This window comes from Eleutherodactylus coqui, chromosome 11 (assembly GCF_035609145.1).
Source record: "Eleutherodactylus coqui strain aEleCoq1 chromosome 11, aEleCoq1.hap1, whole genome shotgun sequence".
NCBI classification, from domain to species: domain Eukaryota; kingdom Metazoa; phylum Chordata; class Amphibia; order Anura; family Eleutherodactylidae; genus Eleutherodactylus; species Eleutherodactylus coqui.
This window is the reverse complement of record NC_089847.1, coordinates 15981481-15999842: the sequence shown is the minus strand read 5'-3', so window position 1 is coordinate 15999842 and position 18362 is coordinate 15981481. Positions and strand designations below refer to the sequence as shown.

The window sequence follows — 18362 nt, the reverse complement described above, 5'->3', positions numbered from 1 at the left end:
TTTTGCATGGTTCTTTGCGTTACCCAGGAAACACCACGTGGAGGTAACCCTGCGACGTTTCCTTTATATAAAATGACGCCAAGAAGTGAGAAAATTAGATTCCGTATGTAAAATTTGGACGCTAATTCTTTTGCGCATAGAATTGAATAATTGAGTTGGGACCCATTAACTTTTTCTATTTATGACATAATCAATGCTTGTGCCAAATTTCAAGTTTCTATGACATTGGGAAGTGAGAGAATTAGATTATGTACATAAAATTTGGACGCTAGTTCTTTTGCACTTAGAATTGAATAATCGAGTTGGGACCCATTAACCCCTTAACGACCAATGACGTACCTGGTACGTCATGGAGCGTCGGGGTATGTATGAAGAGAGGTTGCGTGGCAACCTCTCTTCATACAGTGCGGGCATCAGCTGTTTATAACAGCTGACACCCGCGGGGCCGATCGCAGCTATTAACCATTTAAACGCCGCTGTCAATTCTGACAGCGGCATTTAAATCCCCCGAACGATGTTCGGGGGTCCCGCGCGGCCCCCCCCGCGGTGAGATCGGGGGAGCCTTGCACGTATCATGGCAGCCGGGGGCCTAATGAAAGGCCCCAGGGCTGCCTTAGCAGACTGCCTATCAAGCCGTCCCCGTGGGGTGGCTTCATAGGCTGCCTGTCAAAAAGCAGTATGACGTAATGCTATAGCATTACGTCATACTGCAGGAGCGATCAAAGCATCGCATCTTAAAGTCCCCCAGGGGGACTTCAAAGTAAAGTAAAAAAAAGAATCAATAAAGTTTTTTTTTAATTGAAAAAAAAAAAAAGTTGTAAAAGTTTAAATCACCCCCCTTTTGCCATATCTATTATTAAAAAATCTAAATAATAAATTAAAAATATGTATTTGATATCGCCGCGTCCGTAAAAGTCCGATCTATCAAAGTAGCACATAATTTTTCCCGCACGGTGAACGTCGTCCGAAACAAAAAATGAAGAACGCCAGAAATGCACTTTTTTAGTTACCCTGTCTCCAAGAAAAAACGCAATAAAAAGCGATCAAAAAGTCATATGTATTCCAAAATGGTACTATCAGAAACTACAGGACATCCCGCAAAAAATGAGACCTTGCTCAACTACGTCGACGGAAAAATAAAAAAGTTATCGCGCGCACAAAATGACGACAGAAAATAATTGAAAAAAATTTTATGTCTTTAAAAAAAAAGAGGAGGAGTATAGTAAAAAAAAACCTAAACAAGTTTGGCATCGTAGTAATCGTACCGACCCATAGAATAAAGTTATCATGTCGTTTTTGTTGCCATTTGTGCGCCGTAGAAGCAAGACGCACTAAAAGATGGCAAAATGTCGTTTTTTTTCCATTTTACTCCACTTAGAATTTTTTAAAAGTTTTTCAGTACATTATATGGTACTTTAAATAGCACCATTGAAAAATACAACTCATCCCGCAAAAAACAAGCCCTCATACAGTGACGTGGATGGATAAATAAAGGAGTTATGATTTTTTTAAAGGGGGGAGGAAAAAACGAAAATGGAAAACGAAAAATGGCCGCGTCATTAAGGGGTTAAAGGGGTTGTCCCTCGAAAGCAAGTTGGGGTATACACTTCTGTATGGCCATAATAATGCACTTTGTAATATACATCGTGCATTAAATATGAGCCAAACAGAAGTTATTCACTTACCTGCTCCGTTGCTAGTGTCCTCGTTTCCATGGTGCCGTCTAATTTCAGCGTCTAATCTCCCGATTAGACGCGCTTGCGCAGTCCGGTCTTCTCCCTTCTGAATGGGGCCGCTCGTGCCGGAGAGCTGCTCCTCGTAGCTCCGCCCCGTCACGTGTGCCGATTCCAGCCAATCAGGAGGCTGGAATCGGCAATGGAACGCACAGAGCCCACGGTGCACCATGGGAGAAGACCTGCGGTCCACCGTGGGTGAAGATCCCGGCGGCCATCTTCGCAAGGTAAGTAAGAAGTCACCGGAGCGCGGGGATTCGGGTAAGTACTATCCGGTTTTCTTTTTAAACCCCTGCATCGGGTTTGTCTCGCGCCGAACGGGGGGGCTATTGAAAAAAAAAAACCCGTTTCGGCGCGGGACAACCCCTTTAACTTTTCCTATTTATGACATAATCAATGCTCGTGCCAAATTTCATGTTTCTACGACATCGGGAAGTGAGAGAATTAGTGGCGAGTCAGTGAGGGCTTTCGTCTTTTATATATATATATATATATATATATATATATATATATATATATATATATAATATAGATTGATTAGACTAATGCAGGTTATTAGATGAGCATAAATCGTCTAAATAGTTAGTGTCCCTCTAAATCAGCTCAGATACAGGAATACCGATGCCTACATATAAACTCTAGCCATGTGGAAGTCTGAAATGTATGTTGTCATGTGGCAGTTGCAGCTCTGGACCTCGCATCAGTACTGGATTCTTGAAAAAATGTAGGAAAAACAATCCGGTTTAGGCCCCTCCCACACACTGTCGGCAAAACGTTGCGCTTTTGATTGCAGTATTTTACCGTGATTTTTATCTGCGTTCGACATAGTTTTTTAACTCGCCTCATCATTCTGTTCGTAAAAAAATTCAAAAACGCGCCAAAATAGAGGATTCAGCGCTCGAAAATCGTGGCATTAGAAAACGCCGTGTTCGAGAGCAGGTCTGCGAGGCCCCTTTGAAGTCAATGCGAGCGTTGTACCGTGATCAGCGTGGTGTTTAAAACGCCGCAGTAAAATGCGCATGTGTGAATGTGGCCTTAGGGGGGTTTTCACAGGTTTTGTGGCAATTTTTTAAGGCTAGTCGAAAAGGGGATTCAAAAGCAATAGAAAATATAAAGAAAAGACTTCTGCCCCCCCCCTCCCCCCCGATGGATCCACTTATGGCTTTGGCTCAAAAAACTGCATCAAAGTCTGCCGTATAAACCCGTGTGTGAAGCTGCTTCTATAACGGGTAGTCTGATCATCAGAAGACTCCTTGGAGCCCCTGCAAGTAGAAGACCGATTGACTTACCTTTCTAATTCCCCTTTGTTACCCGTCGCTGGACTCCATGGCTTCCTTCTGCTTCGGTGTTGTGATGATGTGTTGTCTGTAATGAAGGTGTTACGTTTCTACTTTCCACTAGAGAATCTTTTACAATCTCTACTACCTCTTCCCCCTTTTCTCTTTTGGATTTCACACTTTACATAAATAGAACGGCTTATTTCTTTTTTTTTTGTCTCAAAATCCACTCTCACTCGGTGGCCAAAACACTGATGTCGAAACTGGTCCCAAGGTCCAAGCGGAATTAAGCCCTGAGAGACTCTTTGTGTATCAATGCCACAGACCCACTGAGGGAATCAGGGGGGTTTTGCACAATTTTTCCAGCCTTGCAGAGTCAGCTGATTTGCAGCCTCTTGTCGAACGCTGGATAGTTTGTGGTTATTCACTTACGTGTTAATTTTTCTTTATTTTTAAGCCTTCTATTGGAGTTCAGCTGACATGGCCATTTGTTTTCTTCAGCCTTGAGGGACCAGGGAAGGAGGATTGTCTGGCAGATCTTGCGCTCCTTGGTCCTCAGTCGAATTTTGCAACAAGTTTTCCAGCTGAGTTATAGAATCACTGACAGACTGATCTGGGCATTGATAGATGGGTCACACCCATCCCGTTGTGAAAGACTGGAAAATGTTCATCCCTTCCGAGTGGCCCTAAATAATATTTTACTGTCTTAATAATAAGGGGTTATCTCCTTTCCTTCAGACACTTCTAAAATGTCTGTTAAAGGGTTGTCCAGTTCTAAAATATTGATGGCATTCTCAGGATAAGTCATCAGTAGTACTCTAGATTGGCGATGTTTCGATCCACTGTTTGCCGGGCTGGTGCATTTTTACACTAAACTGAATTCTGCACTAAGAAGATAGCTCCATTCTTACTGTAGTGGGCAGGCTTGGTACTGCAGGTTAAGTTCCCATTGAAATTAATAGGATCTTTGCCTGTAATACCAAGACTTGCCACTACAGTAAGAATACAGTAATACCAAGACTTGCCACTACAGTAAGGCTGCTTCTTGCACAAATCGGCTCAGTGCACAAGTATGTCTGCCTGGCAAGCTGCTGATTAGCAGGGGGTCCCAAGCAACGGATCCCCCACCAATCTACTACTGATGACTTATCCTGAGAATAGGCCATCAATAGTTCACAACCAGAAAACCCCTTTAAGGATACTCACTGGTATTAGGAGGGGTGCCCCAATCAGCCCCCTCTTATTGCGGGTGCTCTGTAGGAAAAATACTCCACTTACAATTAGTGGTTGTTATGGGTCCCATGTATGAAAAAAATCATTATTGGTCAATGAGTGATGGGACATGGAGGTAGAGAACAGAGCCTCAGATATTTGGATACCAATATACAACCTTTTTTTTAGAATTGTGCCCACTGATGCACAACTCCCCATGCAGAGGTGTAACTTGAAGCTCCTCAGCCCCAATGCAAAATCTGTAAGGCAGTGTTCATGTACATCTGTTGTGTCCATCCAGTGGTCTCATGCTGGAGCCAGACACATCTGATGACATTTTGGTGTTCTCTGTGGTCCGGTCCGGTCCGGCTTCCATAGCCGGACAGAGAAATACTACATGCAATGTTTCTCTATCCGACACAGAAAGGCATCCAGCATCTAAATTGATAGGTCAGATGCCTTGAACTGACATATAGAAAATTATGGGAGCAGTTGTGAGATCCATCAAACATATAAGAACCTGGCCTAACAGAGTGACCTGCCTGCTATCTGTCATCTATAACACTGGTACCTACTTACAGTGAATGGCCACTTTACTAGAGACACGCATCTAGTAGTGATTTAGGGGGCATAGAGAGAACTATGAGGGGGGATCTTGTAACGGGAGCAGGGAGAGAAATATAGGGGCATCATGTGTTACGGCAGAGGGGAGATATATAAGGGCCATTTTATGTGAGATAGGGCGGCATGGGAGCAGTCTGTGTGAGATTACTTATTAGATGTAACAGCTGGTTGGCATTATTAAAGGGGGCAGCAGGATTGAGGTTTGGAAATGGTGTGGGGATGCGGTGTGTGGTGGGAAAGCATGTAGACAAAGATGTCTGTGTGGCAAATTCTACAGAGACAAGTGGTAGCTGAAAAAGTCGTCATGGCAGTCTGGGCCACATGGAGAAGAAAACCGAAAATGAATAATGCTAATTAGATACAATGTCACCTGTGATCACTGGAGGTAACTGCACTGTAATCACTATCGCTGTGTATAAATGGTATTTGACCATTATATGCTGAGTTCACTATGAGAGGTACACTAGAGCTCAGCCGCTGTATCTGAGCATAATATGTAATGAAAGTTATCTTATGTTGTCTCCAATGTGTATATACAGTATACTTTTTTCTGTGGGAAGCAAAGCATGTGTCACTTAAAAAGCCATAGAAGGTGCTACTAGGCGAAATGCGGCCATGCAGTAAAGTCACAGGGGTGGGGGCCCCAAGCTGAACTTTGGCACCCGGGCCCACAAGCCTTTAGCTATGTCGCTGCCTGCGAGGCAGCAGTTATATGAAGTAATCGTCTTCTTTGTGACTGTGTGTGTAACCGAACTGTTCTTCTTACCCCGGAGCAAACTTCAGAGCTATAGATTATTTACACAAGTCATAATTGTCCCTCCTTGTCAGGGAGACCTTGGTTTCATGTACTTGGCAGGGTAATATACGTGTGACCCGGTATGACCCTGCTTTACCTTGTGTATACGGAAGTCTGGGGAGTGAAACCCCAAGCGAGAGTTAACATCAGGACATTGTTACCTGGATGTATAGAACACAAGTGACTGACAGGCAGCTCCGCCGCGATGTGTCAGGACCAAACGAGGCGCAGCATCAGCTGGTATTTCATGGTAAATATTTATGTCGTACAATTAACATAAACTAACAACATTGTAAAATCAGATCATCGCCAGTCAGGTACTTAAAGGTTCCTCCAGTCTTGCTGGAGGCAAATAATCACTGTTTAATGAGATGTTCTATTTCCTACATACTTTTGGGGATGGATGGCTCTTGAACTACAGTATTTTAGAGGAAAATGCAACAAATTAATTGAGAAGCACACTTTTTAATTAATTTGGCACATCTCTGCTTGTCCGAGAAATTGAAATCTTGGCTTGCCCTGGTTCTTGTCTTGATTGACGGATCAAATACAACAGTGGCGCCCAATCAAGAACCATGGAGGGGGGGGGGGGATCGCAAAATGCAGAAAGCCCAGACCCCTCCGTAGTAATGAACCGCCCAAGAGACGGCTCTAACCTAATCTACATATAGGATGCAGCACAATCGAATGCCAATTTCAGGATAGCTAGTCGGCAGAGGAACGAGGGAGGAACTATGTTAGCATATTCTTCATGCTACCCGCTCCCTTCTGCTGACTGCCGCTACTCACCGCTCCCCCGCGCCGACACCCGAACCTTCGGTCTCGAGCAGGTACTTGCTAAAGGCAATGCTCGCTCAAGCAATTGCCTTTAGCGAGTATACTCGCTCATCTCTAGTGCCAATATGTGGAAAATTTGAAGAGAAAATGACCAACTGCTACAGATGTGGCTCCCCAAAGCTGCACAAATGCAGAACCAGACAAGCTGCGAAGGGACAGTCTTCCATTAATTTACCAGAATAAAAAGGATAAAGCTACACGTTTCAACCCTGGAGTAGGGTCTTCCTCAGACAGATGTGTAGCTTTATCCTTTTCCTTTGGGGGCAGCACCTGTAGCAGTCTTGAAGTACTGCACCTGGTTTTAGCCCCAGTGACTGTGGAACAGCTTGCAGACCCTCGTTGTTGATATGTAGTTGTGCCCATCCTAGCCCAACTTTATCACTTGAGAGTAACCGCTCTTTATGCTACTCTACGCTAGTTCTGCCATACCGAGTTTACTACATTAGATAGCGCCCCTTTGTTCTCCCACCTGTGTTTGTTCTTTTTTCCAATATGTGTTAAATTGGATAACTCAATAGATTTGTTTACTGGTCTACACAAAAGCGGTTATGGCAGCCATACTATTTTGTTCCCAGCTCTCCAAGAAATAGATATCGCTGAATAGAGTTTTCAGCAACCTGACTAAAGAGGAAACCTCAAGGACTAAAATATACCGGGGATTTTGTACATTATTTTAGTGGGAAATGCTCATTGAATACTCTTTGTGAGAAGCGGTAGACATATTTTTCTTGTTATTGTATAATATCTACGTCTAGACAAATGGGGATTTATGGAAATGAAGTGTTTGCTTGAAAATGTGTTTTTCCTAGGTAGTTTTTAAAGTGATGTCTCTATTTCTGCAAATAAATGTTTTGTTTTTTTTGTTTAATACAAAGTTATACAATTTTTTCATATCCTTTCTGTATCAATTTCACCCAGTTTGCAGGAACTGTTTCCTATCATTCCATAAAAACCTTCTTTCATAGGCATGCAAGTGCCGGCTCATTACAGGTACAGTGACTGGTGTCTACATCACAGAAGACGGACAGATTTTTTTCACCTAAGAATAAACAATGAAGGTTCCTATTAAAGGTTTTGTGCCCAAAGCAGCATTTGTCACCCAGCTTCAAGTGTTGGGGATCTTGGTGTTGACCCACTGTGCTAACCAAGCAAACCTAGCTTTTAGACCAGACATGGTATGGCTGGCAGCTGACCATAATCAGAGCATGGAAAATTCAGATGGGTAACATTCCCTTAGCTAAGCAGGAAGATGGGAAGACCCCTGCCTAAAAGCAGGGTAGGCGTCCTGATAAGAATGGCCCCGTGCTGGAACCTTGGGGCTGACTATCCCTGACAAGAAATGGGGACAGTGAACACAAAGCACAGAAACAGGAATGATGCACAGACTGGACAGAAATGGACAGACTCATACAGTCTAAAGCATAAGGCAAAGAACATAAAAAAAATAAACAGTCATGAAACAGGTGACCTAAATGTGCTGGGTGTCTGAAGCAAACAAACATGAAACACACATCAATTCTGAGGCAAAGAGGGAGGGTCTACAGCTCACTTAAATAGGAGAGTAATTGCTATTTAAGCTGCAGCTGGGCTGTAAGCACTGCTAACTCCCTCATTGCTGGTAGAAAGCAGAACAAAGAGTACATTCAAACAGAAGAGTCAAAGCAATGCTTGCGTTTGCCTGGAATAGCAAGAGGGAGCATACACAGGTAGCAGATCTATGAGCTCCGGATTCATCTCCTGGGGCTATGGATTTATTAATATCAGAAATGGTGTACTCAGAGAATGAATAATGATCTTGCAGAAGCAACTATTTTTTTTACAGTAGACCCACTCAGGAGAGAGTCTACAGCTTGTCATTGAGAACTAAAGTAGCTAGTCTCGCAACGTCTACCTGAACATAGAGAGCCTCGTCTGGAACCGAACCATCCATGGCTCCACTCTTGAGGCCAGTTGTGGACAGGTGGAGCTATTCGGTTGCTTGGGAGGAGTTGCGTCATCATGTCATTGCTTCCTATTAGGTGAGCAAAGAGGAGACAAAGCATTGTCACATCTGACCGAGGATCTCTGATTCACCTTTGCCGGATACAGTAAAGACGAAGACCTCTCTGGCCGGCCCTGGAGGTTATGAGGTACTGAGGAGAGACAAACAGGTGGTATTGGAAGCAGGCACTTAGAATGGCAGGTTAACCCCAAATGTAACACCCTCCCAGAGCTCCAATCCAAGGTAGGATTATGCAGATGAAGCCAGGGCTGCCTAGCAACAGGGCACTGGTGGATTTTGGAAGAACCAGCAAGGAAATTTTCTCTGAATGGAGAGGACCTTCTTTCAGATCCAGCGGCTCTGTGACAAACTGGATGGTCTTGGAAAGAGTACCTCCACTCACAGTTGTCACCGCCAGAGGTCTCTCCAGACGTCGGGTAGGAATCTGATAGTGGTCCATCATGGCCTGATGCACGAAAATTCCTGCTGAACCAGAATCCAGACTGACTGAAATGGAGGACTGCGTACCAGAGACAGACAATGTCACAGATAAATGCAAACCTGTAAAGGAGTGGTTTATAACTAGGGTAGCTACTCCTACTGACCCTAAGCTCAAGAGTTTTTCTGATTTACTAGGACAGGCACAGACATTATGCCCCTGGGCTTCACAGTCCATACACAAATTTTTGGCAAGTCTGCACTCCTCCTGTGATAGTTTGAGCCGATCAACCTGCATGGGCTCAGGGTCATTAGACAAAAACATAGTAGGCGGGACAAAAACTCTGGTACTTGGGTGCCAGGCGGCTCGACCTCTTCTCCTCGTTAGCCTCCTTGGTCCTCTCTTGGAATCACAGATCAATTCTTGTGTCCAGGGAGATCAAGGCATCCAGGGTAGTCGGAACTTCACGACCAGCTAACTCATCTTTGATGCGTCCCGTCAAGCCCTGCCAGAATGCTGCTAGCATGGCCTCATTGTTCCAACCCAACTTCGAGGTCAGGGTTCGAAACTTAATGCATATTGCCTCATGGTGAGACTACCCTGACGTGGACGTAACAGGGAGGAGGAAGCCTAAATAGTACGACCAGGTTCATCAAACACCCTCCAAAACGTCTCCACAAATATACTTAGGCTATTGACCATAGGATCGTCTCTCTCCCAGAGAGGGTTCACCTTACTGGCCACGCTAAAGTAGCTTTTATGATGTGAGACATCATAGAAGCCCTTTTAGCGTGGCCAGTAGGGAACTGGTGAGATAACAGCTCGAAATGTAGTGAGCACTGATTAATAAACCCACGGCATTGTCCAGGATGCCCCTTGTAATGTGGGGGAGCACATAATCAAGGACTGGATCCAAATGTAGAAACTGCGTCAGAAGTTATGGAGTTCAGGCCAGTGTTCAGATTGTACAAATATGGCAGGATCTGTTCCTGGCGATCTTGCTGCTGAACCAATTCTTGGACCAGGTCTAAGATACCCCCGCAGGGGGGGTCAGCGGAATCCAAGGGCTCAGAAAACTGTTAGGGTTCTGGGTGTGGACCCACTGTGCTAACCAACCAAACCTGGCTTTTAGACCTGACCTGGTATGGCTGGCAGTCATAAGGCAAAGAACATACAAAATAAACAGATACAGATACTGGCTCAAAAGACAGAACAGTCTTAAGACAGGCGACCTAGATGTGCTGGGTGTCTGAAGCAAACACATCAATTCTGAGGCAAAGAAGGAGTGTCCTAGCTCATTTAAATAGGAGAGTAATTGCTATTTAAGCTGCAGCTGGACTGTGAGCAGTGAGAGGAATTAACTCCCGCATTACTGGTAGAAAACAGAACAAAGTGTGCATTCGAATAGAAAAAGGAGAGCAATGCCCATGTCTTCCCAGAATAGCAAGAGGGTGGCAGTGGCAGACGCAGGTAGCAGACCTAACATCAAGATAGGTGATAAAAGTCTGATCGGTTGGTGAGACCCACACCGGTCCCCAGAAGTCCTGTGCTCCCCTCCCCTGTTCCTCACTGCAGACTCACTGCACCCACCCGCAGAGACATCAGACTGAATGGAGTGGCAGTCACACACTCAGTTTTGCTCTATTCGTTTAAGGACGCTATCTTCAGCTGTCCCATTGAAAATTAATCGAGCGGTGCTGTGCATGTGTGACTGCAATTCCATTGAATCTCCTCCACACTGTGGGGGGTGCAGCGAGCCACAGAGAGAGAGACATGGGACCCACATTCTCATGATCTGTGGGAGTCCCGGTAGTAAGACCCGCACCGATCAGACTTATTACCTATCCTGTGAAGAGGTTATGTTATTTTTTGGTACACCCACTTTAAATGACAGCAAATAGAGATGTTCTAAACTGTGAAGAATTGATAGAGGAAGTATAGTGGGAAATTGTATACAAAACAGTCACCATGTCCAGTTGGGCTGGAGTACTCCTTTACGGGCCGTCTAAAGCTGACTCTACACGAACCATCAGCCAAATGGGCTGTTTTCAGCCAGACTGGCCAGTGGTCTCTTGGGTATAGGGGTCTCCTGACTCCCTTCATGACAGCAGATGTCTAACATGCCCAATCTCTGGTTCCCAGCAGAGCGAAATCGCTGCCTGAGGCTCTTCACAGCTGCTTTTTTCTCTTCCCATTGGAATACATGAGCAAGCTCGGTTGAGTGCATCTGTATGGTGGAGTCTGAAGATTGACGGTACGGTGGACTGAAGGAAATTATATTCAAAAGGCTGCACAATTCTAACTTTAAAATTTTGCCATTAGGCAGGAAGGGTTTGGTTTCTCCTAAGGTCTCACTCACCCGAGCGCACGTGGCCCATGTAAAACGCGGTGCTTAAACCCTTTTGATTTCTATTAGGCCACTCACATCTGCGCTTTTTTCATGCCAATATTACGTATTTGTGAAAAAAAACTTGCATCATTTCCTATTTTGTTACATACGTATTTGCCGTGTACTGCGTATTGTACACACATAATATCCTGGCCACATACTCCTGTGTGACTGAACCCTTAAGGAGAGCATCTAGAAGGTTTGAGGAGACTTCTAAAGCCATGCATGCTCTTCTGGGAAATATGCAAATGGAAAGATGGAACGATGGCTCTACAGCGCCACCTATTGAAAGGCAGCGCTCCTGCAAATTAATGTAAACGTTTAAAGTGAAGTCCGTGAAAGCGTATCTCTCTGTTAATGATTTTACCCCAGGGAGCTCTATTGAGGAGGTTGACAGGGTTGTCCAGTATCTATAGCTTTTACCAGGAAAACCCCTTTAAGCACAAAAGGAGAATGCAGTTGTCAAGGGAAGTCCGAAGGAACCATGAGACTTTGCTGGGGACAACCTGAGAAAACAAATAGGTGAAAGATGGATGTGGAAATAGGATGAGGTGTGCTGATGAGTTCGATAATGAGTTGACATCCGTGTAGAGCCCTTTAATGCTGCCAACGTGCCCTGTGACAGCTGGAGACCTGCAGTTTACACTCCTTATCTCACTCCCATGGCTGAAAGTTTGAGACAAGAATTGCAGTCTGTCTGTTTCCCGGGCCTGACCTCTTACCTCCAGTCTGCAGATACTGACACTAATGAGAACATAAATTCTGCCGCCATTTGCATGGAGAGAAGAAATATGAGTCTGACACCACAGAAGTGAACAGCAGCTGAGCTGTGGCTTGTGGTTTGTGACAAACAATACAAAGTTGTATGTGTAGAACTGTCCTGTGTACAAAGATTACATTCAGGAAAGGTCTTGGAACATATTCCCATAGATCAAGTAGAGTCATCCGCTAAGCCTGACGCCGGCAGCCATCCTACAAAGTAAAAATATGTCCTTCTCATGGTGTTATTGAAGGACAAGGATGGAGCGCCTCCGTCCATAAGCTTCTACTGCATTGACCAACTGGATATACACTACTGGAAGTTGAAAGTGTTACAGCCCGAAGCAATTGGTAGGATTTCATGACACGTGGTAGATCTGTACAGAGTCACCCCAAATAAATTATACAAATTGGAATGAATCAGACAGTTTACTGCTGTTCTGTGTGATTTCGGTTAGAAGTGTGCCCACCATAGGCACCTAGACACTCTTGGATCCTTGTAGGTATTGAATCAATAAGTCTTGGGATATATTGTTGGGTTCTTTCCATGTTGCACAGATTGTGGTGGGTAGCCACGTGATGTAATGCATCTACCTATGGCGTCCCAGATATGCTTCATTGGGGATCCCTTTGGAGACCACTCAGGCCAATCCATGGCCGTGACACCTTGCAAGGCGTGTCCTGTGACCGGAAGTATGTGGAGGGGCATTATTCTGGTTGAGGATACCATTTTTGATGGTAGTCATGAATGGTATGACAATAGGGTGCCCACATACTGGCGGGCCGTCATTCTGCCTTAAACAAGCAGTAACTTAGTCCTGTTGTCATAACTGATTGCCCTCCCCAAACCATGACTCCAAGGGTTGCACCCGTGTGGCACATTGAAATCACACTAGGGCAGGCCCTTTCTCGAAAAACACAGACCGATACGTTGACGATTATCACTTTGCTCCGTACAGAATCGGGATTCATCACCGAACACAACTGCTCTCCATTCCTGTGTCCAGTTGCCTCCAGCAGTAAACCAGGTTAGTCATTGCTGGCAATGAAATCAGGCTAAGGGAACACACTGCATGGGGGTACAAGAATGCAACCCAGCTTCAAGCATTCGGTTTGCGATTGGTCATGGGACAACTCTGACTCCAACCACTGCTCGGATCTCTGCTGCAGTTGCCCGTCTATCAGCAACTGCCATTCGCATAATTTGGTGGTCTTCACGTGGCGTTGTCCTTCTGTGTGCCAGGTCTGCAAGTACTCAAGCCTTCCTGTGTCCACTGAGTAACCGCTCTCTGTACTGACGTTGCACTACAGCCAGTCCTCCCGGAGATTTCACGATATGAGGTCCTCATTTTGAACATGCAAATTATCCGATCTCTCTCAAATTCAGACATTTGGGTGTACAGAGTTTGAACTCTGATTTGGCATATCTGGTCACCAACAATCCTGTGGACAGAAAAGAACCTTCTTGCATAACGCATTTTCTGACTTATAAACTAAAATAATGAATCATTTTGCATTACAAGGGGCCCCATAATTTCCATACTAAGGCTGGTGCCACAGGAACAGATTTGCATTGCGGAATCCGCGGACGGCATCCACACCGTGGATCCGCAGTAAATAGCTTTCGGAGCATGCAATATAAAATAGCTTTTTTCTAAACACTCGCAGAATCGAATTGGGATTTCCGTGAACGGAGGAAAAATCACAGCATGCTCTATTTTCGTGTGAATTCCGCATACTGCTTCCTTTAAAGTCAATAGCAGCCGTCCGACCCGTGGGCAATCTGCAATACTGATTTGAACATTTCGGCGCGGATGCCGGATGTGGTCGGAGCCGGATTTCGCTGGGGACTCCTGCATGCGGAATCCGACCTGTTCATGTGCGGCCGGCCTAAGACATGGACTTCATACAATGTTTCAGAATCCTATGAGGAGACTTTCATCTAAGTTTCATTAATTTTCTGCAACTCTGTCCGGGTGTAATACTTTCAATTTCCACCAGTGTATTTCGATTAGGCCTGCAAAATGGCTGCCTAGGTGTCGTGGCGAATGCATCGTGTTGCCACCCAGAAACGGATGACACGACTAAACTGGCTTTTCTTCTCCTAAAGGGCTGCAAAAAAATTGCATTTTTGTATACAGTATGTCTTTGTGTGGGAAAGGTTCCCTGAGCAGAAACCACTTCGGAGCAGCGCTCACCGGCCCCCAGTGATTAGTATTGAGTAAGGTGGTCTATTGTCTGCTAGCATTGGCAGCCAGTGTCAATAATAGTCCAGCTTCACGTTCCTGATGTCTTGCTCTCCCCGAGTGGCCCGGCCATTGGTTCACTGACCTGTATTACACATGATATCATTAGGCACGAGCTGGGGATCAGACAGACATACCATCAGCAGATTTTTTTCCTTTGTGCTGCTGGGCAGATACCTTCCATAGTACAAGGACACTTCCTATGCAGCTGCGAGGAGTCACAGGGGGAGGCTCTGTGCACAGTCATCCCAAATGCAGCACTTGGCATATCCTACATGTCTGGAGATACGGAATCTGCTGGAACGCTCTGATTATATCTGGCCAACGGGATCATTGTTCATTTGGCCCAAGTTCAGAGTCCTGATCTCCTCTTGGGGTAATGATGGGGGTACTATTTTTTTTAGTTTTTTTTTTTTTAACAAGGGTCATTTATTTTAATAGCGCTGCATCATGGAAATCTCTGGCTGCTTCCTAAGGGGTTTTGTTCAGCAGAGCGGCTTCTCCATTATAAGTGTGGTCCCAACTTCCAGACCCAGATCTGGTATCTCATTTACATTATCTAAGGATTCTTAAATGTAGCGCCCTTTCTACGCAGATCTAAAGTTCCATGCTGAAAGTGACGAAAAGTCGCCTGTGTCGCTCATGGAAGTAACTGGAAGAGTTGGCCACTCTGTCTGTCATATAACACTGTGCTTGGCCTCCATTCATTTCAATGGCGCTTAGCAAAGCGTTTCTAACACGTGCTTAAACCAAAGGCTGTATGTTCTATTTCCGTGCGCTCAGTGCGTTTTTTAACTCCCAAGCCTGCTCCATCTTCATTCACTAGCGATGATTGGGAGATTATCGCTGGGATGACCACCGTCTCGTATAGAAGGACCCTCAGGGTAGCTTTACCCAGGACAACGGTTGTCTGAATAGTCACTCAAAATAGTCGCTACGAATGGCAGTTGTGTTCCTGCTTTTACACACAAGTGGTTATTCATGTGCTCGGTGTCACAATCCCTGAGCGAATTGTTGTGAGCATTTACACAAGCCGAAATATCGTTCCTCGACCCATTTAAACCCGTCCTCGATGCACATTCATTTTTTTCCGAGTCCGCGGCTCCATTGAAGGCGAAACCAGCAAGAGACGGCAGCAGCGAGTGTTCTGTGAAAGCCAGCTGGAACTCTTCACTCGACGATCACATATTTGTGTTTTTGGGAACCTTTAAGTGTTAAGTGGCAGGGCAAAGTATTAAAAAAAAAAAGGCAGGAGCCAATCGGCGTTCGGTGGGAGGTGGGCGCCAAAAAAGGACATCCTTCCCTACAAAGCTATTAGCTAGTTGTTGAAGACAACGGTTACCTGTTTACACCAGGCAGTAGTCAATCAGTCAGCGACTGTTTTTTAGGTGAGCCTGAATGAAACCACTAGTGAACGAATTCTCGCCCGTCATCCGGTGGGGCGGTGTTTACACAGAACAGCTGTCACGTTGGTTCTATCGAGCGACTATTTGGACGGTGGTTGTCCCGTGTAAAGCCACCCTTAGCCTAAGATGCAACAATGGCTCTGCGAGAGCTACCAGAACCGGAACTACTTCATGGCGGCACCTCTTTTATCTCCCCGAAATACTATATACACATTAGTAGTTATAGCATCTATATATGAATGTGTACTAGGTAGAGTTCCCCTTTAAGACATTATGGGCAAATACTTCCCATATGTTTTGCTACAAAGGGGTTATATTGATTAAAGGGACAATATCCAGAGGAAAGATGGTAAAATACTGATGGCTTCCACTCGGAGGATGGTAATTAGGGTGGTTTCACATCTGCACTCGGAGTTCCGCTTTCCTGCTCTGTCTGGGGAGTTGGAAGGGGAATCCCCATGGCCGAATGGCTCGGTCTCTGGACAGACCCCATAGACTATAATGGACTATAGACTATAATGGGGTCCGCCTGCTTTCCGCTCTGCATGCAAGGCTTTTTCGTCCGTGGTTTTGAGTCTGCTCTGTGACCGAATCTCCCACCAGAGGTTCCGATACCAAAGTGAACCAGGCCTTACTTAATTTGTGGATGAGATTTTTTAAAGCCCCGTTCACAATGTACATGAACGTCATGGTTTTGGACATGAATGTTTATATTCTTCCTTGTGACCTGCCGGCTTTCTTCCCCCATTAATTTTAATACTGTAAAGCCGCCATCTGTCGTCTGCTCCTATATTCCCTGTATGTAGCGGAGAGGTGGTCAATATTCATGCGCGCCCAGATAATAACTGGAAATGTACAGGTAGCCTCACCGCCAGGTAATGGCGGCCGCCGCTCTTCTAGACTTGCATCAGCTGATAAAGCAGATATGAAAATGATAGGAAAAAAATGAAATAATCCTTCACCTACTGAGCAGAGATTATTGTGTAGACTCTGTGTGGGTCAAAGGCTGAAAGCTGCAGACAGACGGTTAGAGCGGCTTACAGACGGCAGATGATTATTAGGTGGGATCATTGCTATATGGGGCGCAGGGAGCAAAACTGCAGACGCACAAAGTTCAGGACACGGTTTTTTAATTTCCCTTAATTACTCTTAAAGGGGCCCCTAAAAAGCTGATGATGGGAGTCGCGCAAAGACCCCCAGAAAGCAGATAATCCATTACCCTATAAGAGTAAAAAAAATAAAAATCCCATCACACTCAGACGCCGATACAATTTTCATAAGATTTTTATTTTTCCTATTAAAATAACACACAATTTTCACAAGCGTGAAAATCGCGTCTGCGGCGATAGGTTATTCTAGCAAGAATCTTCGCAATCATCGGGAAAATTGCCAATTTACAAGCATGATATCAGTCTGAGCTCGCCTCGGTGAATACACCCTTAAAGGCAATAATCTGCCTTCCTTAGCTGGATATTCCCATCCCAGACAAACATGGCCGCAGCGGGAATACCTCTGTGCGTAGCTGAGAGGACAGAAGCTGAGCGCCACTTTATGTTGTTTTTGTAACTTTCATTAATTTGTATAGGAGTTACAGAAATGGCGTAAGAAAAAACGCTCAGCCGTTTCCATAACTCTCGGCAATCGGGCCAAAGGAAGGGGGTCAGAACTTGAGATTGGTCTTGGTTCCAAAGGTGGAACTATTATGGCATATCCCTTGGATCTGCAATAAAAATCCAGACGGAAATAACCCCTTAAATACACTCCAACTTTAAGGGAGCCCGTCAACATGTTTGAGCCCCATAAACTAAATTGCATGGCTCAAAGGTGGGGGAACTGTGAAGCTGCCTCACCTACTCACCGAGCCCCCCGGTCCAGCATTGTGCCCCCAAGGAATCAGCGTGCACACAGAGATCAGTAAGAGAGACGTGTACTGAGCCATCTCAAACGGGCTCTGGAATGGGGGCCCGGTGAGTATAAGAGGCTGTTCACCAGACCCCCCGGTCCCTCACCTTTGGGCCCAATAATGTGATTTATGAGGCTCAAAGTTGCTGACAGAGGCCCTTTAATCCTCCATGAAGAGCAGATTGATCATGTGGAGGCCTTCCCACCAATCGTCTTCCTGATTAGAGAATTCTAATGGAGGGGCGCCCTGTTCTGGACTCCTAATAGCTACAGAAGTGTCCACCTGTGATCAGTTTATAGAACAAGTCTAACACAATGGTTTTCCAAAGCAGACCACCTACTCAGAGAGAACCGGCCGTCTCTCCTGACATGTGTGTTTCAGTGACTAACCCCATATATTTGCCAATGTTGGGACGTTCCGATCTAACAGGATGGCCATATAGTTCTCATAGGCATAGAATGAACACTAATGAGTGCTACCTCTGTCGTCCCCTACAGATGTGTCATGGCCGGATATGCATCGTTTGTCCAACCGCGTCATTCTGGAAGAGCTGGAAAAGATTGGCATCTTGAAAGGTGATGTGGAGGACATGATCAAGGCTCACCTGGGAGCGGTCTTCATGCCACACGGATTGGGTCATTTTCTTGGCATTGATGTCCATGATGTTGGAGGCTACCCAGAGGTCAGTGCTTCGTGCCATTAGGTTCTTGGTCACTAGTGAGGATGTGATGGACATCTCTCAGATCCTCATGCAGTCCGC

At 45.3% G+C, this 18362-nt stretch overlaps 1 protein-coding gene across 1 annotated transcript in view; it reads left to right on the top strand.

The window, feature by feature from the left end:
* PEPD (peptidase D) overlaps positions 1-18362 on the top strand; it is a 272915-nt gene that overhangs the window by 234635 nt on the left and 19918 nt on the right. Inside the window, exon 13 of the mRNA XM_066582676.1 lies at positions 18100-18284. Within this exon, the coding sequence (XP_066438773.1) occupies positions 18100-18284 (185 nt within the window). The remainder of the gene's footprint in view (positions 1-18099; positions 18285-18362) is intronic.